The 25869-nt window shown below is 37.6% G+C and overlaps 1 protein-coding gene across 1 annotated transcript; it reads left to right on the forward strand.

Annotated features, from left to right (window-relative positions):
- The first annotated feature begins 1328 nt into the window (after positions 1-1328).
- On the forward strand, positions 1329-25696 carry pole2 (polymerase (DNA directed), epsilon 2). The gene is made up of 19 exons (XM_060828503.1): positions 1329-1393; positions 7009-7109; positions 8636-8711; positions 9615-9692; positions 10778-10871; positions 12555-12629; positions 13319-13402; positions 15766-15822; positions 16610-16658; positions 17283-17355; positions 19279-19451; positions 20031-20120; positions 20205-20259; positions 21327-21386; positions 21860-21937; positions 22051-22159; positions 24587-24763; positions 25220-25287; positions 25524-25696. The coding sequence occupies exons 1-19, from the start codon at positions 1329-1331 to the stop codon at positions 25540-25542; spliced, it is 1581 nt and encodes a 526-aa protein (XP_060684486.1). The 3' UTR covers positions 25543-25696.
- Positions 25697-25869: the final 173 nt, after the last annotated feature.

Raw genomic sequence — 25869 nt, forward strand, 5'->3', positions numbered from 1 at the left:
AGAAGGTGTTTGTTATGCTTTCCTTTATTGGTTAGAGTATTGAGTACAGGAGTTAGGAGGTCATATTGCGGCTGGACAGGACATTAGTTAGGCCACTTTTGGAGTATTATGTGCAATTCAGGTCTCCTTCCTATCGGAAAGACGTTGTGAAACTTTAAAGGGTTCAGAAAAGATTCACAAGGATGTTGCCAGGGTTGGAGGATTTGAGCTATCGGGAGAGGCTGAACAGGATGGGGCTGTATTCCCTGGAGTGTCGGAGGCTGAGGGGTGACCTTATAGAGATTTATAAAATCATGAGGGGCATGGATAGGGTAAATAGACATAGTCTTTTCCCTGAGGTCGGGGAGTCCAGACCTGGAGGGCATTGGCTTAGGTTGAAAGGGAAAAGATATAAAAGAGACCTATGGGGCAACTTTTTCACACAGAGGGTGGTGTGTGTGTGAATGGTCTGTCAGAGGAAGTGAGGGAGGCTGGTACAATTGCAACATTTAAAAGGCATCTGGATGGGTATATGAATAAGAAGAATTTGGAAGGATATGGGCCTGGTGCTGGCAGGTGGGACTAGATTGGGTTGGGATACTTGGTCGGCATGGACAAGTTTGACTGAAGGGTCTGTTAAGATGCTGCACATCTCTATGACTGTTCTGCCTTCATCTACACTTACTCCTCAGAAATTCAATCAAATTTATTCAACATGATTTTCACTGGACAAAACCATTCTTACTCTCCTTGATTAATCCATGCCTCTCCAAGTAAAGATTAAGTTTATCCCTTAGAATTTGTTTCCACTACCACAGAAATTAGACTCAATAGTGTGCAGTTTCCTGGTTTATCCTTACCGCCCATCTTGAGTACCACAGTAGCTTTCCTCCAATCTTCTGGGACCCCTCCTGTGGCCAAAGTAGATTTGAAAATTAATGTCAGGGCCCCTGCAATCTCCTCCTTTGCCTCCGACAGAAACCTGGGATCCATCTCATTTGCGTCGGGGATTTGATCACTTTCAAGTCTAGTAAAAATGCTAATATCTCCTCTCTCTCAATGCTAATTTGTTCAAGTATATCACAGTCTCCCTCCCTGATTTCTATACCCGCATTGTCCTTCTCTATTTGAATACAGATGCAGATTTAAGACCTCAGTGAGCGCCTACTGAAGTGGTGGTGGCTGATGATGATATCTGTCAATCGAGGTGATTGCAGTTGTAAGCGGTGGCTGTCTGACAGGTGGCAGCAGATTGTTTTATGAATGAATAGGTTGGCGCTATTCTCCGAGGCTGGTTACGTTACGTTCTGTTCTGTGACGAAGCTGCGTTTTGGCGCCAAAAGTGCAGGATGGCGACTAAAGTAAAGAACAAAGTTTCAGCTGCTTTTAAAATGCACGGGTTAATCTTGAGATCGTAAGTAGGAAATCAGTTATTTCAAAACCAACTACTTTAATTGGAGAATATTAAGTGACACAGTTCCCACCTCAGGCGACTGACTGTGTGGAGTTTGCTCCGGTTTCCCCCCACAGTCCAAAAATGTGCAGGTTAGGTGAATTGGCCATGCTAAATTGCCCGTAGTGTTAGGTGAAGGGGTAAATGTAGGGGAATGGGTCTGGGTGGGTTGCGCTTCGGCGGGTCGGTGTGGACTTGTTGGGCCGAAGGGCCCGTTTCCACACTGTAAGTAAAGTTAAAAAAAATAGAAGCTAACACTAACATTGGTTGGCTTCAAATGTTCTTCATTAGTTAGTGTTAGCTGGTATTTGTTAAAATGGTTCGTTTAACCTGTTTCTATGTCGATTAGTCTAAAGCTGTATACCATATCTGTATGTTCATATATAAAATACATTATATCACTATTGTCTCTTGAGTATGATTTGGAGATGCCGGTGTTGGACTGGGGTGTACAAAGTTAAAAATCACACAACACCAGGTTATAGTCCAACAGGTTTAATAGGAAGCGCACTAGGTTTCGCAGCACTGCTCCTTCATCAGGTGGTAGTGGAGGACACAATTGTAAGGCACAAAATTTAGAGCAAAAATTTACAGTGTGATGTAACTGAAATTATACATTGAAAAATGCTTTGATTTTCTGTTGAGTCTTTCATCTGTTTGAATACCATGATAGATTCACTTCTTTCATGTGTAAATGACAAAACTTTTTTTTAAAAGTTGCATTCTCAGGTTAACTGTAACAATTGGTGTTAGCTAGACAATATGTTGAAGATGTTAGCTCCCTGTGTTCTCTGTCTATGCCATGATATTTAGATTGATTCTCATGTAAAAACTGAGATAACAGAGTTTTACAAGAATTCATGCAGTTTCTGAGCAAAGTACAATGTAACTCTGCAAGTACAAATTCACCCCACAAAATATATGTATATCTGTGCATGTGGGTCTTTGTGTCTGCGTGTGTGTCTGTCTGTCTGTGTTGGTGGGTTGTGAGTGTGAGAGAGAGTGTATATGTGTGTGCATGTAAGTGTAGAGTGTCTTAAATCTGTGAGGGGGTGCATGAGTGAGTGTGGGTGTGTGTCTGGGTGGGGAGTTGAGTGTCTGTGAGAGAGAGTATATATGTGTGCGCATGAGTGTAGAGTGGTCTAAGGCTCTGAGAGGATGCATAAGACCATAAGACACAGGAGTGGAAGTAAGGCCATTCGGCCCATCGTGTCCACTCCGCCATTCAATCATGGATGATGGGCATTTCAACTCCACTTATCCGCATCCCCACCGTAGCCCTTAATTCCTCGAGACATCAAGAATCTACCAATCCCAAACTCCACTGCACTCAGTGGCAATGAATTCCACAGGCCCACCACTCTGAATTCCCTATTCCTGAGATGCTGCCTAACCTGCTGTGCTTTAACCAGCAACACATTTTCAGCTGCACTCTCTGGCTGAAGAAATGTCTCCGCATTTCTGTTCTGAATTGACCCCTTCTAATTTTAAGGCTGTGTCCACGGGTCTTAGTCTCCTCGCCTAATGGAAAAAAATTCCTAGCGTCCACCCTTTCCAAGCCATGTATTATCTTGTAAGTTTCTATTAAATCTCCCCTCAATCTTCTAAACTCCAATGAATACAATTCCAGGATCCTCAGCCATTCCTCGTATGTTAGACCAACCATTGCAGGGATCATCCGTGTGAATCTCTGCTGGACACGTTCCAGTGCCAGTATGTCCTTCCTGCGGTGTGGGGACCAAAACTGGACACAATACTCCAGAGTATATGAGAGTATAGCATTTTGACAGATATACCCTTAAAATAAAGGGCAAGAAACAAGATATTTAAGGGAGGATAAAAATCACAACTTTGAAAAATCATCATGGAAAATCAGTTTAGGCAAAGCTCAGAACCGACAAGGAACAGGAAACATGGGTGGGAGTAGTTGTCAGGCTCCCTAACAGTAATTGTGTCAGGAAGGTGCATAAATCTAAAAATGAAACAAGGGTGATTCAGCAAAGTAATGGAAGGTATTGGTGACAGTGCTGTCGTACCGTAATCTACTTATTGACCCCTGGTTTGGGTTTCATGAGGGCTACTTGTCACCAGATCTTATCACAGTCTTGATCTGCATTTAAACAAAAAAGCTGGGCAAAAGAGTCAATGACCAGGACGTGAAAGCAGCATTTGACTATGTATGACTTCATAACATGAACTTGAGTATTGCTGAAAAAGATCCAATTTGTTTACACTTTTTAATTTGCACTCGTCAGGATGATTTGCAAGAATTATCAACATAAAAGGAAAACAAGATTTATCCTATATGAGACAAGACTTTGTGGATAAGTGGATTTTGATTGGTAGAGATCAGAAGTCACATGACACATGGTAATAGTCCAACAGGTTTATTTGAAATCACAAGCTTTCGCAGCATTGCCCCGATGTTAGGTGGAGTGAAGACAGGCACCAAAATTTATAGGTAGAGAGATCAAAAGATCATACAAATATTGTGAGTGGAGTGTTGACAGGCTGAATAAGAAATCTCTGCTGGTGATCATAAGGGTCAGACAGTGTGTGTAAAGTGTGAACAGCTGAATAGTAAGTGAAGGGATGACCTACAATCTGATTAATTGAGGCAGAGATAATTACAAAAAATTAAAAGTAAGATGATGCTGGAAACAAACACCATACAGATACAAGACAATATGGTGGGGTTACATGTAGCGTGACATGAACCCAAGACCTTTCCTAAAGTGCAGTGTCCAGAAGCAGTAAGAAAACTCCAGTTGCAGCTGAGGCAGAGTAGAGTAGAGTAGATTTTATTTGTCATTGCTACTGTATACAGCTGTTATGTTCTGTGTTCTAAGGCATTGTCCTGAGAAATAAACTGACAAATCGTTATATTGAAACTGGAGTCATGTGTATGCATTGTATTTCTGTCCACATTAAACATAGCCCTATTTATTAATATGTGTAGCTTCTAGTATGATCAAGTGTACCACACCATGGACCCAATTTAAAAAATGTTAGTGGTTTCTCAATGTAATTATATGCACACTTTGGACAGCGTTTGCTAAATAATCTTATTACAGTTGTGTCTGTGGTTCGACTCTGTTTTGAGTTTTGCAAAAATGATTAAGCACAGTCAGTGCTTTATTTGTTGTGAACAGCTGAAAGGATATGATCTGTCAGTGTTGGATAAAATATTTTGACAAAATTATCTTTTTTTAAGCAATATTCAAGTTCTGTACAAGCAAATGAAAAATTACATGAATGGGAATTAAGGGAAACAATTCCTCACTGATCGGAGTGATACCTAATGAGAAGGGAGGTGGTTGTGATTGTTTGTGGCCAATCATCTCTGCTTCAGGACACTATTGCAGGAGTTCCTCATGGTAGTGTCATTTGCTTAACCATTTACAGCTACTTCATAATGGTCTTCTCTCTTTCACAAGGTCAGAAATGTGGATGTTTACTGATGTTTGTGCAATTTTTACTCCCATTCACAACTCCTCAAATATGGAAGCAATCCATATGCATATACTACAAGATCTGGTCATCATCCACATTCGTATCCAATCAGAATTTCTCAGTAAGCTGGTCCTGGTAGTTTTCCTTCTTGAAGGAAAATGGAGGCTTCTTTTTCAGGTATTGATGACCCTTTACAGTGGATTAATTACAAGGGCATTTAAGCAAGCAGTGTTGCTTTACCTTCCTCATCAGAGTTTCCTTGCAAGTGAAGAGGTTAATGGAAAAGCATTTTCACCCATTAAGTTAAAATGGATGCTGATGCCTTTCTTTGTGCATTGCCAGCTGGAGGCTGATGAGCTCTCTTCATGTCTGTTGTGACAGCTTTAGCAGGAAGTTCAAAAGCTTCTGAAAGTATGATCATGTGGTCAGTTTCAGCTATTTTATGAGTTCAGCAAGGCTGTCCATTTTCAAAAGACATAGAATTTAAAGAAAAATATATAGCAAAGAATTTACTTTTATTTGGAATTTCTCTTCCTGTCCTCTGCAATGACAATGAAAAGAATCAATGTGCATTTATTTTTAATAGTTCCTGATCTCTACCAAGATCATAACCTTGCATTTCAGGAAACTAAAACGTACTCTGGAGGTACCAAAGTGATGCAAAATGGGAAGCAACAGGATGATTTTCCGTTTTGCTCAGTTTCTGATCTCCATCATAAGGGTTAGGGTAAAATTACCTGGTGAATGCCATTTGCTGCACCTTGAGAGTTGGGGAGTTTTTTGGGTTCTGACGTTTGAGGGAGAATTCTTGTTAGGAACCACAATTGTGCATGCCCAATGTATGTCTGGGGACTACTTTTCTTGAGAGCTCGGAGGCCACTTAAACAGACCATTTGGTCCAACTTGTCCCTGCTAACCAGATATCCTAAATTAATCTAGTCCCATTTGCCAGCACTTCACCCATATCCCTTTTAAAGCCTTCCGATTAATATACCCATCCAGATGCCTTTTAAACGTTGTAATTGTACCAGCCCCCACCACTTCCTCTGGCAGCTCATTCCATACATGCACAACCCTTTGTGTGAAAAAGCTGCTCCTTAGATCCCTTTTAATTCTTTCCCCTCTCACCTTAAATCTACGGCCTCTAGTTTTGGACTCCCCCCTTCCCTGGGGAAAAGACCTTGTCTATTTACCCTATCCCTCCAACCCTGATAGCATCCTTGTAAATCTTTTCTAAACACTTTCAAGTTTTGCAACATCCTTCCTATAGCAGGGAGACCAGAATTGCACGCAGGATTCCAATTGTGGCATAACCAATGTCCTGGACAGCTGCAACATGACTTCCCAACTCCTATGCTCAGTGCACTTACCAATAAAGGCAAATATACCAAACTGTCCTATCAATCTGCAACTTCACTTTCAAAGAACTATGAACCTGCACTCCAAGGTCTCTTTGTTCAGTGACACTCCCCAGGACCTTATAATTAAGTATATAAATCCCGGTCTGATTTGCCTTTTCAAAATGCAGCACCTAACATTTATCTAAATTAAATTCTCTCTGCCTTGGCCCATCTGATCAAGATGCTATTGTATTCTGAGGTAAGCTTTATCATTTTCCACTCCACCACCAGTTTTGGTGTCATGTGCAAACTCACTAACCATACCTACTATGTTCACGTCCAAATCGTTTTTATAAATGACGAAAAGCAGTGGACCCAGCACCGGTCCTAATGGCACACCACTGGTCACAGGCATGCAGTCTTAAAAGCAACTATCCAAAATCACCCTCTGTCTTCTACCTTTGAGCCGGTTTATATCCAATATCCAGTTCTCCCTGTATTCCGTGTGATCTAAACTGGCTTACCAGTCTACCATAAGGAAACTTGTCGAATGCTGTACTGAAGTTCATGTAGATCACACCTACCACACTACCCTCACTTCTGCCTTTTTTGTTTTGAAGGTTTGTTGACTTACAATAACCTTTAAAAGGAAATTAGTGGCATATGTCATGGATCAATTCCTCATTTTTGCTTTCTAAACAAATGTTTCCTACTACAACAAACCATGGCATATAATACTTGACAAGAGATTCAAAGCCATCTGTTTTATTTCTCTCTGACCAGTAATGCTGCAAAATTTCTCGTGGATGTTCTTGAGACAGTCGATGAGTTGAATCTTGAAGATGCAATTGAACGTATCATTGATGCAGTTGAAAAACAGCCATGTAAGTAATTAGTTAAAATTGTAGCAATTAAGGCCCTGAAATCTATTGTTAATCAGCTTCAAGTTGTGTATAGTACAGTGTTCAATCCTCAGCATCATCTTTGTGAAGGGAATAATATTCTGCTACATGCAATAACTGGTAGATTTCTGGGGCATTGTTCGGAGGGATATCTGTGCCTTTGGCCCAGAGTTGTTTTTGGATTCCATGCACCTGTACTGGGATTTTACTTGTGAAAACAGGGTAGGCAAATGGTTGGATTCTAATGGTTTCCCTGCACCCACTTGGGAAATCCAGTGTTGAGGCTCTAACAACCTGCCCTAAGCCAGACCTGCTAAGTTGGTTAAGTACTAACTGGAAAGTAATGTGTGCCTGTAATGGAATGTTGGCCCTTATTTCAAGGGGGTTGGAGTATAAGGATGAGAATGTCAACTGTGCTGATGAGACTACATCTGGAGAACTGTGATTTTGGTTTCCTCATTTAAGGGAAGAACATTTCATTAGATGCAGTTTAGAGAAGGTTCACTTGAATGATCCTCGAAATGATTGGATTGTCTTATGAGCAAAGGCTAAACAGGTTGGGATTGTACTCACTGAAAATTAGAAGAATGAGAGGTGATCTTATTGAAACATATGGGATTCTTAAGGAGCTTGACAGGGTAAATGCTGAGAGGAAGTTTCCCCTTATGGGACAGTGTACAACCAGAAAGCATAGGTCTCAGAACAAAGGGGGTGTCAATTTAATACTGAGATGGAAGGAATTTCTTCTCTTAGAAGGTTGAGAGTCTTTGGAACTCCTTGCCACAGAAATCTGTGGGGGTAGAGTCCTTGTGTATATTTAAAGCTGAAATAAATCACTTGGGGAATCATGGGTTACAGAAAAATGGCAGGAAAGTAGATTTGAGGAATTCAGATCGTTTATGATCATATTGAATAGAAGAGCAGGCTTGAGGGCTGAATGGCATTTTTAATGTTATGACATGCTTTGTAGGAATTTTATCAAACTAAATTTGATACCAGGCCATATATGAAATATTAGGATAGATAAGTAAATAGTTGTCAATGAGGCACATTTTAACAAGCATCTTGAAAGAGGAGAGCAAGGAGATTAGCGTTAAGGGGGGAGTCTCAGAGTTTCGGCCCAGGCAGCTGAAGGCACAGTCACCAGTGATGGGCAATTAAAATCAGAGATGCACATTAAGCCAGAATTGGAGAGATCTCAAAGAAGATTATAGAGCTCAGGAGTAGTGCAGCAATGGAAGGATTTACAGAATCAGGTAGGAATTTCAAAAGAAGCATTTCTGGATCAGGAGTCAGTGTAGGTCAGTAATTTCAAGAGTGACACTTGTGAGCTTAGCTCATCAGCATTTCGAAGTTGTAGATTTTTCAATAGTTTACATTGGCGTTCTTTACCCAGATAATAGGGATTCATGTGTGTTCGATACCTGTTTAAAATCCAGAGTTAGTTGTTAAAAGTAGAAACAATTTAACACAGAGAACTGTTTGATGTGTGTGTTTTTACTTTTCAGTGAACTGCAACATGATAGAGCAATCAATGGTGGAGGCAGCAGTCCAGGAGTGCAGTCAGACTTGTGATGAAACTATGTAGGTCAAATTAAAGATTTAAGTGTTAGATTGACCAGATATTGTGGATGGCGATTTCACCAAGTTTTCAGCTTTTATGTATGCTGATAAAAACCTTGGAAATGGCACATTTCTGCTCCTATTAAACAAAAGTCCAATATTTTTAATGTGGGGAATATTCATTCACTAATATTTTAAGATTTCCATTATCCTCAAATTTAGTTACATGTTAATTGGGGCTATAATAACCCAGTGCACACATGTAAAATTTGTTACTTTTATCATGACTCCAGAGTTCTTTGATCTAGCTTCTCATCCTCAATCCTTCCCTAAATTCACCTCTTGACCCAGCCTTTCATTCCCAATCTCTGTTTTCACTAAGGTGTGCCTCCAGTACACATTCTAAGTGAAGATTGGTGCGAGGTCAACAATATAAATGCATCTCATGCACAATGAAGATACCCTGTCAACACCTTGGCAATTGGGATTACCTTGTCATTAAAAACAAACTATATGAATATCTCAATCAAATAGTTGACATAGTATCTTAAAATGTGGTAGATTTTCCATGCACATCAGATGCCTCGCTAATGAATGGGGGAAATTGAGATACTTTTTGTCCCAGCATTAACTTCTGCCTGGCTTCTGGCATTCATGCCAATGTAAGAGGAAAAACGTTTCAGTGAAAAACAAAACTACAACAAACTGTTGCATGAAGCATATAAAATTAAATATCACAGATTAAGTAAATTATAAATGAATAGAAGAGGAATAGAGTACTACAAATTTTTTTTTTGCAAGGCCACAGCTAGTCATTACTAAAGATTTATGTTGCTTTCATCTGTTTGATCAATTATAATGGCAAAATGCGGAGGTGTATCTTTCACTAATTTAGTATTGATAATTGTTCATTTATATTGATAGAGAACACGTCTTCAACATAATTGGTGCATTTGATGTTCCTCGTTATATCTACAATTCAGAAAGGAAGAAATTTTTACCGTGAGTTTTACTAATTCTGTTTATTTGGACAATCGAACAGTTCATGATTTTGTATTTATGTGACGTATGTTGGAAATATTGTACTTTTAAGGTTCAGATTTATTATAATTTTTATGGGCTTTGTAGTGGAACTACTACATTTGATAAACCAATGTATGTAGATAACTTATCATAACTTACATTTTTCTTTCACATATTCAGCCATTATTTCCTGAAAATGTCCCTTGTTGCCTTTGTTTGTCAGAGATTCTTAGTGTAGGTGGATTGGCCATGCTGAATTGCCCACAGTGTCCAGGTATGGACAGGCTAGGTGGATTAGTCTAGGGAAATGCAGGGCTACAGGTAGGAGGTTTTGGTGTGAAGTTCTTCGGAAGGTTGGTGTTATCTCGATGGGCCAAAAGGCCTACTTCCACACTGTAGGGATTGTATGATTCTACGCATCCTGTTCACCTCCAGCTGGCCTCTTTCAGGTTACATAGGATACAAAGGTGTTGATCATTCCTGAGATACAATATCATAGTGGCATAGTTTTGTATTTTTAAAAGGAGTAAATTCAATCTTTCATTCACTGTGAAAATTAAGCATCTCAATTACTCTTGGAACTTTGTATTTTAACTCATCACTGTCACAACGTCTAGATTCAGCCTCCTTAATTTCAAATGCAATGAACTAACTCAACTAATAAGCTGTGACGGTTTCTCTTTGTTGCATATCTCCCAGCGTAGGTTCTGATGTCTTACACCAGCATAGGAAGATGAGAATATTGTAATAGCTAATACAACCTGATACCATGAGGAAAGATATTAAACATTCATATAAGATGAAAACTAAAATGGGTAGGCTTCCCAGATACTGGTTGAATCCAACTCTTATGCAATCACAGAAGTGTTTTCAAAAGCAATAAATAAAGCAAACTGGTGGATAAGAATGGAATGTAATGACATGCTAATTTGGTTCATTTTATCACCAGGTGTTCCTGTGCACCAGATTGTTATTTTCCTTGTGAGTTTGGAAAATCATATGCAAAATAAATGGGTTTATTTAATGAAATGCATTTTAAGTAAAACCTTGTTTATGTACCGTAGTCTTGCAATGACAGATCGCAGTGCACCTTGTCTGTTTGGAACATCGCGAAACAAAGCTGAACTATTTTGTGAACGCTACACTATTATGCAACAGGTAAAGGAGAGACAAAAATAAATCTTGACCATGTTTCAAGTGGAAATCTTTTATTTCATTACTAGCCTTTTTTTGTAATTTTGGGTTGAACATAATTTGAAAACAAATAATTTCAATTTGTACGGTCCTAGTACTTTTTGGAAGGTTATGCTTGTGCATAAAAGGATAGAGAACTACAAATAATCTTTATGTATGTTTCAGGTTCAGTATGGCAAATTATTCTTTATCTCATTTAAAAAAATAGGGCCTGACTTGTCTGGAATTGGCGAGAAGGAGATATAATTGGGCATGTGGCCTGGACAGAAATTCAACCCTGTCTTGCTCCTTCTGTAGTTAGGTGCTGGGCAGTAAGGTCCATTGGCGATTTTCTCAATGCACAGGCAATTAAGGCCCTTAAGTGGTCAATTAATAGCCACTTAAGGGTCTCAACAGGAGAGACCTTTACCTAATTATCTGCCACCTTCACAAGTAAGAAAGGTGGCTTGTTTCCTGTTTGGGAAGCCATGACATTCTGATTGCCAAGTTAAGTGATGGAGGATCACCAATTGCCTCCGACTGGTAGCAGTTGGAGGTAGAGATGGTATCAGTGAGTGGCCTGTAAAACCCCATTCCATGAAAAGAGTAAAAATCTATCTTGCCTTCTGGCTGCTGGATCTCCTAAGGAGTAGGCCTTGATTGCCAGACTTTAGAATCCAGAATTGGCAACTGATGATTCAGGTAATCAGTGGTGAGGTCTTGATTGCCATAAATTAACTAAGGAACCAATCAGGTAAAAACAATGACTGCAGATGCTGGAAACCAGATTCTGGATCAATGGTGCTGGAAGAGCACAGCAGTTCAGGCAGCATCCAAAGAGCAGCGAAATTGACGTTTCGGGCAAAAGCTACTTTCTTCCCCCACCCTCCCTAGCTTATCTCTCCACGCTTCAGGCTCACTGTCTTTATTCCTGATGAAGGGCTTTTGCCCGAAACGTCGATTTCACTGCTCGTTGGATGCTGCCTGAACTGCCGTGCTCTTCCAGCACCACTAATCCAGAATAAGGAACCAATCACTTGAGTTAACTCACCCATGTGAATGGTGTGTTGGTTGCCATCTGACTTTCTTGGCCCCCACACTTTGAAAATTTATGGGAAACATTTGACCATAGAACATATTTCAGTTAAATGTAAAATCATAATTGCAGAGTGGATTCAACTTTCTTCAGTTTTATAAAGATTTTATTGATTATGGATAACTGGAAAAATGTGACTTATTATTGTGGGGGCCACGTTTTACAGAATGACGCTATTCTTTGCAGCAATGTATTTTGGCCTTAAGGGTATTTGTTTTAAATCTGTTTTGTGTATATATAAACAAAGTTACTTTGACAAAGCAAGTTTTAAATATTTTAGCATTCTCATACAAATTCTGAATAGCTATACAACAACAGCATCATTTAATAAGTTTGATATCTCAAAGGAATGGTTAGATTCACTATGTAGAATCATATAACCCAGAGAAAGCAAAGTGGCTCATTTTGCCTATACTAATTCTTGGGGAGAGACTTGAGAAGAGTTACCGATTTCCATTTAACATAAGTTGTGTTTATGGAGGTGGTATCCAAGTTCAGAACTTTTTTCAATTTATGTGTATCTGCAGAATTGATAAATAAATTGTCTCATACATTAATACTTTATTTTACAGCGAACTCATAGACATGAATTATTTACACCTCCTGTGACAGGATCACATCCTGATGAGAACAGAAATAAATTTCAAGTAAGGTACCAATGTTTGTCAACAGTTGTCTTTCAAATACAATTGTCTTTGTCAGTTGGACCATGTTACCTCCCATGGAAAAAAGGCAAACAAATTTTATGTTTCTTAAAAATGTTTCTGTTTGTCTATAATTTTTCTCAATCTATTTAGCCATTTTTTTTGCACATTTCTGGCATAAACAGGGTGGGAGCAACATGAAAATGGCATTGGAACATTTAACACCCCATCTTCAGTTAACCACCATCTTGGGTAGGATCCTGAGATAGGAACCAGGGAGCTTATCTTTTTCAGTTGGGAGGCCATATATAACAATATTCAGTTTAGGATTGTATGCCATAAAGAATTCACTTAACAAAGAATGCTGGTAATTTTTAAAACATGTTGACTCTCACATGATTACCATGAACCAATGATCTTGCATTAGGTGGACTGACAGAACAAGTATTTTCATATTGATCCTTTCCAGCATCTGTGGAGAAAACAGATATAGTAATTTGAAAATGATGACATTATTCTGCAATTTCTGCTTCCTCAATTGATAAATTTGGGCAAGGCAGTATTGAGGTGCCATTTTGCAGTAAATCAACTACTGGGAGAGATGGTCTTCAAGTAATTCCACAATACAGAGTAAGGAAGAAGATGTATTATATCTGTATTGTTGAGTTTTCATACTTTCTTTATTGTTTTAGCTAAAAACTATAGAAATGCTCCTTGGCAGCACATCAAAGGTTGGAGAAGTCATTGTGCTGGGGATGATAACACAACTTAAAGAGGTAAGCTTAGTAATCAAGAGTTTGTTACCTCAACTCTGGCTCCAGGTTACACTGAAATACAGCAGTTTTTCTCTGCCAGTATTCTGAGAGCAATAAAATGAACAAGGGTAGGGTAGGTATGAGTGGTAAATTAATTGTGCGCTTGAAAAACAGACCATCGCATTGCTTGTATAGTGAAATCTGGTATGGATATTTCTGAATTTTACCCACATTTTCAATTTTGAATTGATGCAGTGGAACTTGGATATTTTATATGAAATAGCAATGAAATTGCTTAGTAAAATACTTAGTAAATAATGTGAGATTGAACTGTACAAGGTAATGGGCTCCCAGGTATTTGGCATGTATTAAGTTAACTTTCAAACTTTGCTGGTGGAAACCATGCTATTTTCCTCAGCATCTCAAGTTGAGTGGGAATCCTGCAGATTAATTAATTAATTAACCAACCTCTGCTGGAATTTAGTTAAATATCACACAACACCAGGTTGTATCCAACCGGTTTATTCGGAAGCACTAGCTTTCAGAGCACTGCTCCTTCATTAGGTGATTGTTGTTGTCACAATCACCTGATGAAGGAGCAATCTCCGAAAGCTAATGCTTCCAATTAAACCTGTTGGACTATAACCTGGTGTTGTGATTTTTCACTTTGTACACCCCAGTCCAACACCGGTGTCTCCAAATCACATCTGCTGGAATTGTGCATAATATGTGAGAAGTGGTTTAAGTTCACTCTTGAGTCTCAGGTAAACATTCACTTCATGGGTACAAAAGGTCTGATGCATTAGTGGTGGGATTGATACCTTCTAATATTGTATCCCCACCGTGGGGTGGGAAAGAAGGATTTGTGATGCTGTTGCCCCTTTAACAAGGCTATGTTGTCCTTGTTTTTTTTTCAAGAGGCATCATAAAGGCGGAGGTGCTGATTTGTCTGGGAATGGTTACTTTGGACAATGACAGGGGAGTGGCTAGTTCTCCCAATTGAGTTTTTTTTTCTAGTTTTTGTTTTAGCAAGCAGTGAAAAATGACTGGTGTGGACCTAGAGAAGTAGCTACAGTGAAAAGAGGTTCCATGCTTCAATAGAGGTCTTGTCTGAACTTTTTCTCTGACATCTCTCCTGTCTTTAAAAACCTGTGTTGGAATGTACCTTTTGCCAAGAGGAGTGTTTAGGGGATGTTGCAGGAATTGGAATAGCTTTGTTAAGTTGCGATAGAGCTGGTTGGGTTATCAAATAAGTTATTTTAAATCCTGTTTTCTTTTATTTGTGTTTCATCCGTAGTGTTAAAATTCTGTTTTGTTTAAAACTGAATGGTTTGACAGGCTGCATCAGTCCTGGAATATCCACTTTACATCTGCTTAAAAGAAATAAGTAAGGGTCTGGGCCACCTTCTTAAAGTATTTTGAGGGGGTCTGGCCTGGTCCATAACAGATTTAAGAGAAAATTCTAATATTTATCACTGTTGCTTGCCACCTTTTGTCAATGTTTTAAAACAATCAGAATCAAAATAAGATGAATGACAAGGTTCTTTTCCCTAGGTTGAGGGAGTTCAAAATTAGAACATAAATCATTACAGTACAGTACAGGTTCTTTGGCTCTCAAAGTTACACTGACCTGTGGAACTAATCTGAAGTCCATCTATCCTATACTATTCCATTTTCATCCATATGTTTATCCAATGACCATTTAAATGCCCTTAAAGTTGGTAAGCCTACTACTGTTGCAGACAGTGTGTTCCACGCCCCTACTACTCTGAGTAAAGAAACTACCTCTGACATCTCTCCTATGTTTATCACCCCTCAATTTAAAGCTATGTCCCCTCATGCTAGCCATCACCATCCGAGGAAAAAGGCTCTGACTGTCCACCCTATCTAACCCTCTAATTATCTTATCTCTCAATTAAGTCACCTCTCAACCTTCTTCTCTCTGACGTAAACAGCCTCAAGTCTTTCAACCTTTTCTCATAAGACCTTCTCTCCTAACCAGACAATGTTTTAGTAAATCTCCACTGAACCCTTTGCAAAGCAAAATTATTAGAGGGAAATGTTTTTAAGATGAGAAGAGAAAGATTTAAAAAGGGCACGAGAGGTAACATTTTAACACAGTGGTTTGTTTAGGAATAAACTATGAGAAAATGGTGGATGAAGGCTTAAATGGTACTTGGATATGTTCATGAATAGGAACAGTTTGGAGGGATATGGACGTTGCACAGGCAGATGGGACTAGTTTAGCTTGGCAACATGGTCGGTGTGGACTGGTTGGACTCTATGACTCTGTAAAGGAGTCCAATGCAACCAAAATCTGAAATGGAGCTTTTTTTCAATGTTGATAATGCTGAATGATCACTTAATTATATTTACCGTTTCAGGGAAAATTCTTTCTTGAAGATCCAACTGGAACTGTTCAACTCAATCTTAGTAAAGCTATATCCTTTTATGTGTTTCACCTATGCAGTTTAAATCTCATTCAACTGATAAATTTAAAGTAGATGTAAAGATAGCATAAAGGGAGAATGGAAAAACAAACAAGAGTGAAGGAATCTATTTTCATAAAATCTTTCTTAAGATTTTTATTAAAAGTTTGAGTAGTAGTTTGTGCAGTAAGACTAAATGGCACCAACTGAGGATGAAGTGAAACATATATTGATTTATGGGCAAAGAGAGGGAGGATGATACAAAGTGATGATACTCACTTGAAGTATGAGTGCAGATAAATTGGGCCAAATGCTTTGCTTCTGCATTGTGACAATTCTGTGATACACAACTTGAAGGAACTAAGAGGAAACATTTAAATGGTGTGAAGCTAGTGGGTTAGTACTCTTAGAATGGTATTATAAATTTTACCAAGAGTATGTTTCTCTTGAGAATGAAAAGAAAGAAAATATATGTAAAAGACATGAAAAGCTCCATTTTTTTACTGCTCCATTTTTCAGATCAACTGCATAAAATGTTTGGCCCCAGAACCAATGGAGAATTGTTCTTCATGATGATTGAAACTCTTTTGCATTAAGCACATCACAAACACAATTATGACCTGAAGCAACTTGCTTTTTTATTACATATTCCCTATTTTAAAAGAAATAAATTCAGTTTCTCTTTCAGATGATCAAAGCTTTGTGTTAAAAAGTCATTTTCCACTGGAGCTTTCCATTAATGTTTATATATTAAAGGCATTTCTGTAATTTATCCTGAATTTCTTTAACCAGAAAGCACCAGTTTCATAGTGGCTTATATACAGAATCTTGCTTCGTTCTTGCAGAAGGTAATGAAGAATTTGTGTTATCTCCATAGTGCTTGCAGCAACTTTCATGTGTTTCTGTCATCAAAGGTCATTGCTTTATGAGCCTTCTTTGTTTTTCCATCCATAATGATAGTTATTAATAATTTAATAACCTATAGTGTGATGTGCTTTTAGATGTGCATTATAAATCACCTTTGTTCTTGAATTTTAATAGTTCTGCTCAAGTGATGGTCAATTTAATTGCTTTTAAAGAGGTAATTTTGAACTTTGCTGTCATTGCAATAGCGCAGCCTGAACCCCAATCATGACCATTTATCAGAAAGCTATTGCAATAAGCAAAAACATGCACTTATATGGTATATTTTGTACCTTCAGAAAATCCCAAAGTACCTTCGACCAAATAAGTACTTCTAAAAGGTAGTCCCTGTTGAGTGGAAAAATGACAGACAACTTGTGCACAGCAAGGTTCCTCAGATAGTAACTGGTGACCAAATAATCCGTTTTTTAGATTGACGGAAGAATGTTGGCCAGACAAGACAGAATCTGATTATTCAGTTTGATGTATTGTTAATAAAACCTTCTTTTGTAAATTTATGATCAATATAAACTCTGTAAATGGCAGTTATTATAAAAATTCTTTTACAGGATGGTACGAAGATGGAGTTTTTCATGTCAATGGGTTTGGTTTTCCACCCACTGAACCTTCCAGCATTACAAGGTAATTTTCACCATGTTGTTTTCTGATAAGAATCTGTTTCAAGGAAGTTTGCTGGCATTTGATATGAGAAGTGGCAGATGGAGTTTAATACAGATAAATGTGAAGTGCTGCATTTTGAGGAAACAAATCTTAAGCCTAACCAATGTCCTGTACAGCCGCAACATGACCTCCCAACTCCTGTACTCAATAGTCTGACCAATAAAAGAAAGCATACCAAAAGCCTTCAGCACTATCCTATCTATCTGCGATTCCACTTTCAAGGAGCAACGAACCTGCACTCCAAGGTCTCTTTGTTCAGCAAAACTCCCTAGGACCTTACCATTAAGTATATAAGTCCTGCTAAGATTTGTTTTCCCAAAATGCAGCACCTCGCATTCATCTATATTAAAATCTATCTGCCACTTCTCAGCCCATTGGCCCATCTGGTCAAGTCTCTGTTGTAATCTGAGGTAACCCTCTTCGCTATCCACTACACCTCCCAATTTTTGTGTCATCTGCAAACTTACTAACTGTACCTCTTATTCTCGCATCCAAATCATTTATGTAAATGACTAAAAGTAGAGGACGCAGCATTGATCCTTGTGGCACTCCACTGGTCACAGGTTTCCAATCTGAAAAACAACCCTCCACTACCACCATCTGTCTTCTACCTTTGAGCCAGTTCTGTATCCAAATGGCTAGTTCTCCCTGTATTCCATGAGATCTAACCTTGTTAGTAAGTGTCCCATGGGGAACCTTGTCGAACGCCTTGCTAAAGTCCATATTGATCACGTCTACTGCTCTGCCCTCATCAATCCTCTTTATAACTTCTTCAAAAAACTCAATCAAGTTTGTGAGACATGATTTCCCACGCACAAAGTCATGTTGACTATCCCTAATCAGTCCTTACCTTTCCAAATACACATACATCCTGTTCCTCAGGATTCCCTCCAACAACTTGCCCACCACCGAGGTCAGGCTCACCGGTCTATAGTTCCCTGGCTTGTCCTTACCATCCTTAAACAGTCGCACCTCACATGAGACTATCGATGATACAAATATCTCAACAAGAGGCCCAGTATTCAGTTCTCTGGCTTCCCACAGGGTTCTCGGATACACCTGATCAGATCCTGGGGATTTATCTACCTTTACCCATTTCAAGATATCCAGCACTTCCTCCTCTGTAATATGGACATTTTGCAAGATGTCACCATCTATTTCCCTACAGTCTATATCGTCTTCTGGAATATTGCGTGCAACTTTGGTCTCCTTTCTATTGGAAGGATATTGTGAAGCTTGAAAGCGTTCAGAAAAATCTAACAAGGATGTTGCCAGGGTTGGAGGATTTGAATTATAGGGAGAGGTTGAATAGGCTGGGGCTGTTTTCCCTGGAGCGTCAGAGGCTGGGGAGTGTGCTTATAGAGGTTCATAAAATTATGAGGGGCATGGATAGAATAAATAGACAAAGTCTTTTCCCTGGGGTGGGGTAGTCCAGCATTGGAGAGCATAGGTTTAGGGTGAGAGGGGAAAGATATAAAAGGAATCTAAGGGGCAACATTTTCACGCAGAGGGTGGTATGTGTATGGAATGAGCTGCCAGAGGAAGCGGTGGAGGCTAGTACAATTGCAACATTTAAAAGGTATCTGAATGGGTATACCTTGGAGGGATATGGGCCAGGTGCTGGCAGGTGGGACTAGATTGGGTCTGTTTCCATGCTGTACATCTGTGACTCTAATTCACTAAACTGCTTTGTGTGAATTGTTTTAAATCTATTAACTACATTTATAAATAGTGAAAATAAACTGTAGCATTCTTCCTGTTCATAAATTGACATTTGACAGTTTGGAAGAAAACTGCTGACGTAGGATTATGGTCCTTGGTATTCAAGGTTACTCAATTGCTTACACTTAAGGACCTTGAAACTTTTCATGCTTTGTCTCATAGATCTTATTATGGCAACATTAACTTTTTTGGCGGTCCCTCTGCTACATCAGTGAAATCTTCAACAAAATTAAAGCAATTGGAGGAAGAAAATGAAGATGCCATGTTTGTTTTTGTCTCTGATTTATGGCTGGACCAGGTGGAAGTACTTGAAAAACTTCATATGATGTTTTCAGGTAATATATTTACTGCATTCATTTAATCACACAGAACATGGAATATTACAGTGCAGTACAGGTTGTTCAGCCCTCGATGTTGCGCCAACCTGTGAAACATGATTATAGTTTACCACATTACATAGAATTCCACTTGTCATTGGGTGCTGAGCTTATTTAAACTTTTAAAATTAATCCCAATCCTGCCCTTAACCAATATTCACACAGTTTCTTTCTCCACTTTACTGTTTTCTTGTTTGCAATGTTTTTAGAAACCTGAGTATTGGTTGCTGGGTGGGTGGGTAGTGGGGGGGGGGGGACATAAGAAGACAGAGTTATAACCTTCCTTGAAACCAGTATGCTTGCTGACATAAAGTCTGCTGGCTTATAATGTAATAATTTTGTTTTAATACATATTGATTGGTTATCTCAAATTAAGAAATGGTGACAAAGGAAGTTGAATAGAAGTTTATAATTTACTTCAGTTGACTGTTCTGGCATACAGTCCATTAAAATGTACAGTTTTGGTATGTATACATTTGCATTAAACATTGCTGTAATCATGGTGTAGACCACATATAGTTACTCTGTGCTCTGTAGGTTATTCTTCCATGCCGCCCACTTGCTTCATCTTCTGTGGCAATTTTTCCTCTGCTCCCTATGGAAACAACCAAATAAAGTCTCTAATAGGTGAGATACAATTTTTATAAGCTTTTAATTGACTTGTTTAGAACTCCAACTTGATTTTTTAATTTGATCTTATTACATTTTCAGAATCTCTGAAAACACTTGCAGATATTATCTGTGAATATCCGAATATCCATAAAAAGTAAGTACTTTAAACCTACAATCAGCCCATTAGTAGAATGTAGTTATTCTTGTTAAAATAATGGAGGAAGCAAATCATCAAAGTATTCATTTTCAAAACATTAGTTTCGACAGATTTGATGTTTCATCCTCTAAATTTCACTTTCTTTTTGACTTCTGTACAATTTGATAGATTTATTTGAGTTATCTTGTTCAAAGTTTCATCACCTGACTACAGACCTACCAATTTATGTCCTTGTGTCAAACATTAATCACTGTGCACAAGGATGAGTACCTTAAATTCAGGAGCCAACCAAAAGGTCTGTGAGCACTGAGGTGAGATGGGAATAAGCTTTTGTGTCGTTTATGATATGAGGGGTGTGGTTTTAGATAGGCTGAAATTTATGAAGGTTGTAGGATGGCAGTTCTCCAGTTTAGATAATATTAGATAATATTTTGAAATATTAAAAGTCTGGAAGTACAAAAGAAATGGATGAGAATTTTGTGAATAAATGTTATTCTGAAAGGCAATGATGTGTGAAGATATAGGGCTGGAAGTTGTTAGGCTTTCCATAAGGGATTTAGCAATGGCAACTTTGGACTTCGAAAACTCATAGTTGGTAGATTCCAGCTAAATGACTTTCAAACAAAGTACATCCCAGCATCATTTTATATCACGGAAAAATTAGAATAAAGATCCTTCTTTACTGTTCAGTGTAAAACATTTCATTTAATACAATGTAGAATATTTTTGCATTGAGTGACTTTTTTTACAAAAAGTCATCCTTCAAAAAATTCCGAAGATACACTCAGTTCTGCTATAATATGGGTAGTTCTGTTCTCATGCAATCCCATGTTATAAGATAATTGCATAATAGCAGCACCATTTAAAGTAATAAGGCTGGAATAGTGTTATGACCAATACATGCTTTAAAACTTTGCACTTTAGAAACAGCGTCCTTAATTTATCAACTGTGTTATAGTGAATTCTCGCTAATGAAACATGCATTATAGCAGAACAACCTGTATGTTTTTTCACTACATTATGCTTGACTATAGAATCTAAATATGTTCTTTTTTGTTTTACAGTAGCCGCTTTGTTTTTGTTCCTGGCCCTGACGATCCTGGTCCTGGTTCTATCTTACCCAGGTAATCATTAGTTCTTGGTGTATTCCTTCTGTTTTTAAAATTAATGGTGTCCAGTTCCATTGGACTTGGTTTCCCAACAGTACAATTCCTACTATTTCCCATTCATCAGCTTTGATTGATGATGGGACTAAATGAAATAATTCCATTATTATTGGTTTTTGACCTCCTAGTCATTTTAGTCAGCTCTAACCCTAGGAGTCTAATATCAAATGATATGCTACCATCAGTTCTTGGTAGTATTTGACTTTTTGCTCCATGTACCTTTTAGTATCCAGGGTCATGTAAGGTATTCTAGCAATTTACGTTCTTGAAATATTCCCAACACAAATTTTTAAGTGTGGTTTTCTATCAAAACACTAAGATTCTTCTGAATACACAAAGAAGCAAAATCACCGTTGTTAGATTACGTAAAATTGGTTTTACAGAGAACCAATTGCAGAAACTTTTTATCGTTTATTTTTATTTGTTTAAAGACCTCCGCTTGCTGACTATATCACAGAAGAGTTTAGCAAGAGGATTCCATTTTCTGTATTTACTACAAATCCCTGCAGGTAAATGTTCAATACAATTGATCATTTCACAGTTCACTGGCCACATTATTGAGAGCACATTCTAGTTTTCTTCAAACAGATAAACATTATTTTTCTGTGCTTATTATGGTTAGGATTCAATATTGTACACAGGAAATCATCATTTTTCGTGAAGATTTGGTCAATAAGATGTGCAGAAATTGTATTCGTTTTCCTAGCAGCAATTTGGATATTCCAAACCACGTGAGTAACTGTTAATTAGTTTTCGAATTTTTATACACGATACATGTTTTTATGTTCTGGTTCAATGTTACCAGCCATTACTGTTGGATGACATTGTAATTCTGCCATGATTCAGAGTGTCACTTTCCTTGTCTTATTTCTTACCAGAGTATGCTGGCATACTCAAATGTTCTACTTGTTGCCAATGAAAAAAAAACATGTTCATGGGATGTGGGCTTTGCTGGCTAGGCCAGCATTTATTGTCCAATCTGAATGTGATGGAGAATGTGGAGGCATGGGGGTTCCAGATCAAGAGGTCATGGTCTTCATGTATGTGGGAGGCAATTTTAGCCTGGGATGTAAAGAATTTTCTTCACGCTGTGGTGAACCCATGAAGACTGTGAAAGCAAAGTAACTGAATACATTTAAAAAAGAAATAACAGATTTCCAGAAGTTAAAGGTGTCAAGGGGTATGGAGAAAGAGCAGGAGTACAATGTAGAGGTAAAGGATCAGCCTTGATGTATTGAATGGCAGACCAGGTTCAATGGGCCGAAGAGCCAGCTGATCCTCTTATTTTCTGTTTGATATTCTCGTAGAACTAACCTGTAATCATTGTAGTCTAAAATCTAAAAATAATAGAAATCTTGATGAATATAGATGAAGAAAATGGGGACAGGATGGATAAAATTAAAGTAGGAGGCGGCTCATGGGCAACATGAACACTATCAGAATTCATTGGGATTGAATAGTTTGTGCTTAAGATTTTACAGAATTCTCTAAAAAGCTTATATTGATATGAACTGATCGAAAATAAATAATTCATTAATCATATACATTCAATAATATTTTCATTTTCTCACAGCAAACTTCTTACCTTTTTTAAAGGCCATTTGCAGCAAAGAATTCAGTTGAGGGGGGTATTAAATCTTTCCTCTACCTTTTACTGAAGAGCATGTTTAATTTTTGGGTAGTATTCTCTATGGATCAGCCAGTCTCCAGTATTGTTTTTAAAATGATCTGAAGTTAGTGAGCACTGAATAGCTATACAGCTATCAGTGACCAAGCAAAATACTGTCTCTTTCTGACATCCGTCAATAGATGCATTTCCGGTAGATGTCACAGTGTAGTGGTCAGTTGACATGTTACATCACATCATGTCTGGAACAGTGATTTGATGGCTCAATGATATTGCTCTGTCAAGGGCACACAATAGCATATTTCTTCATAAACGTAAGCTTCCTAACTATTGTGCACTAGAACCTAATGGTTAAATTTTATGTAGTAACATAATTCAAATTAAATTGTCCCTTTATTGTAATCAGTTTATGGAATCTGGGCGAAAATCCATTAAATATAAACTGTAAATAATTTACTTAATCAGAAAACTAGCAATTGCAACATTAAAATCCTTGTCCTTAAAAGAAGAAAGGAAGTACTTTGATTATGTAAATCTGACCTCATCAACACTTTTACAAAACTGGATTGAAAGTTTATTGCAGATATTTTCATTTGTAAATTTTACTAAAATGATGGTATACAACATTTGGTTCTAAATTTAAACCTTGAAAATTTCCAGTGCTAGTGACCAAAGTATGTATTAAGTTCTGGGGCAATCATATGAATAAAATATAGTGAATATCTGCAGCTTGCCTCTCCTGTGGAGGATTCATCTTTATTTCTTTCCTAGTTGTATGTCTACATGCTTTATACCCTTTTCTAACTGCCGCAGGGTGGCAGCTCTGGTGAAAATCTTTTTTTTTTGGCTTTCCCATAAATTTTACTATACTTGTTTGAACAGGTAGCATTTTCTTTGTTGTTGACCTTTGAAATTAGCACAGGTAAACGCCAAATGCCTTTCATAGAATATTTTTCTCTTTTGTGAACGCTATTTGACTTCAGGAACCATTCTACCTACAGGTCTACAGACCTCCCCACATCCCCACTGCATATTATTTATTTTTGCAAATTGCAAACTGCACCAACTGTTTTGATGTTCCAAACATTAATTAGCTACTAAACTATTTTTTAAAAACTCTTTGACAAGAAAGCATAACAATATTATAGTATTATCTCTTTTAAGATTAAAAAAAGCCTGCTGCAGTATCCAAGTAAGCGTTTCCTTCCTCCTCTATCTCTTTCATTATAACTATTAGTCATAAACTTCCTATACATAAAATGTAACCTGATATTGGACTTTTTGTGTGTACTTTTTATCTATCTGTTCACCCTTTATTTTTCAAAGCTGCATTAGTGACTCTTTACCACTTAGGTGAGAAATCTGATCTTTGGCAGTAAGCTCAACAAGAATGTTTTAGTAAGTGATGAGCTAATGTGCAGTTATTTTTCCTATAAACCAGTTTTTAAAATATATATTATGTCATTGTAAAGGTTTTCTGTAATTGTAAAAGATGCGTTCACTAATATTTTTCCTTCAACTTTCTTCATAGTTTGTCAAGACCATCATTGCACAAGGACATCTAACACCACTCCCACTATTTGTTAGTCCAGTCTACTGGGCCTATGATTATGCTCTTTCTGTATACCCGGTACCCGACTTGATTGTGTTTGCTGACAAGTATGATCCATTCAACATCGTCCATACAGATTGCATTTGCATCAATCCTGTAAGAACCACTACATCAAAGTTTTATTACATTGTAAACTGACCTAATGTAAGCAAAATAACTAATCTATATAGCTCCCTTAAAAACGTTCACGTTTCTTTCCAATAACTTTCGTGAGTTTTCAGAATTCAATGTAAAAGTGTTGTTTAATTAATGTTTGAGCATGGTACTAATTAACCAAACTGCTTTCAGGTTCTTTCAAATTTCTCACCTGCATCTGTTGTCATTTGTAATGCATCTTTTTTCCTTTCTGCTTTTCCTTTTAATTTTTGTTTGTTACCATAAGCAGAATCTGACAATGAACATAACAACAGTGTGGTTACCTGTGGAAGAGACTGCATGTGCTGTTGGTTGTAGTGGGTGCCAGCTGAGCATGTACACCCAATTTGGTGCAGTGGCAGGAGCTATAGTATTAATTGTACATCTTTTAATAGAAATTTTACTTCTTTGTTTTAGGGCTCATTTCCTCGAAGTGGGTTCTGCTTCAAGGTATACTACCCCTCAAATAGAACTGTGGAGGACAGGTAATGGACAAACCTCTAAACTATATCTCAGCATGTCAGGAGACAGAAATTAAATATTTGTTTAAAAGCCTCTTTAAATGTATTCACAATTATGTCTAGATTCCTTGATATAAAAAATATTTTTGTTTAAAATTTGTTACAAAAATATATTAGTTTTACTTAGCATTTCAAACGATCGAGAAATTATTTTCAACTAATTTTATAAAGATACTGATTATATTTTTCTTCCATTTCAGTAAACTTCAGAATCTTTGATTGCAAAATTTTAAAACTTAGAGACTGGATATTGAAGACTTACATTTGCACATTAATGCCTTTTCCATTTTTGAGCATTTCTTGTTTATTTGTACATATCTGTATTGGAGATTTTGTTTATAAATTAAATTTAGAATGTCTGTCTGCTTTAGTTAATAACGATCCATATATTTTCAAAAGGTTGATAATAAACTAAAATTTGTAAGTATGTCCCTTTTATAAGAACTATTCTTTTTAAGTCTAGATTTATCTTATCATAATTTATTAAACTTGTATTTTTTGCATTCTGTACAATGACAGAAAACCTCTGTGACACATCTTTCAATT

The sequence above is a fragment of the Hemiscyllium ocellatum genome, chromosome 8 (assembly GCF_020745735.1).
Source record: "Hemiscyllium ocellatum isolate sHemOce1 chromosome 8, sHemOce1.pat.X.cur, whole genome shotgun sequence".
NCBI classification, from domain to species: Eukaryota; Metazoa; Chordata; class Chondrichthyes; order Orectolobiformes; family Hemiscylliidae; genus Hemiscyllium; species Hemiscyllium ocellatum.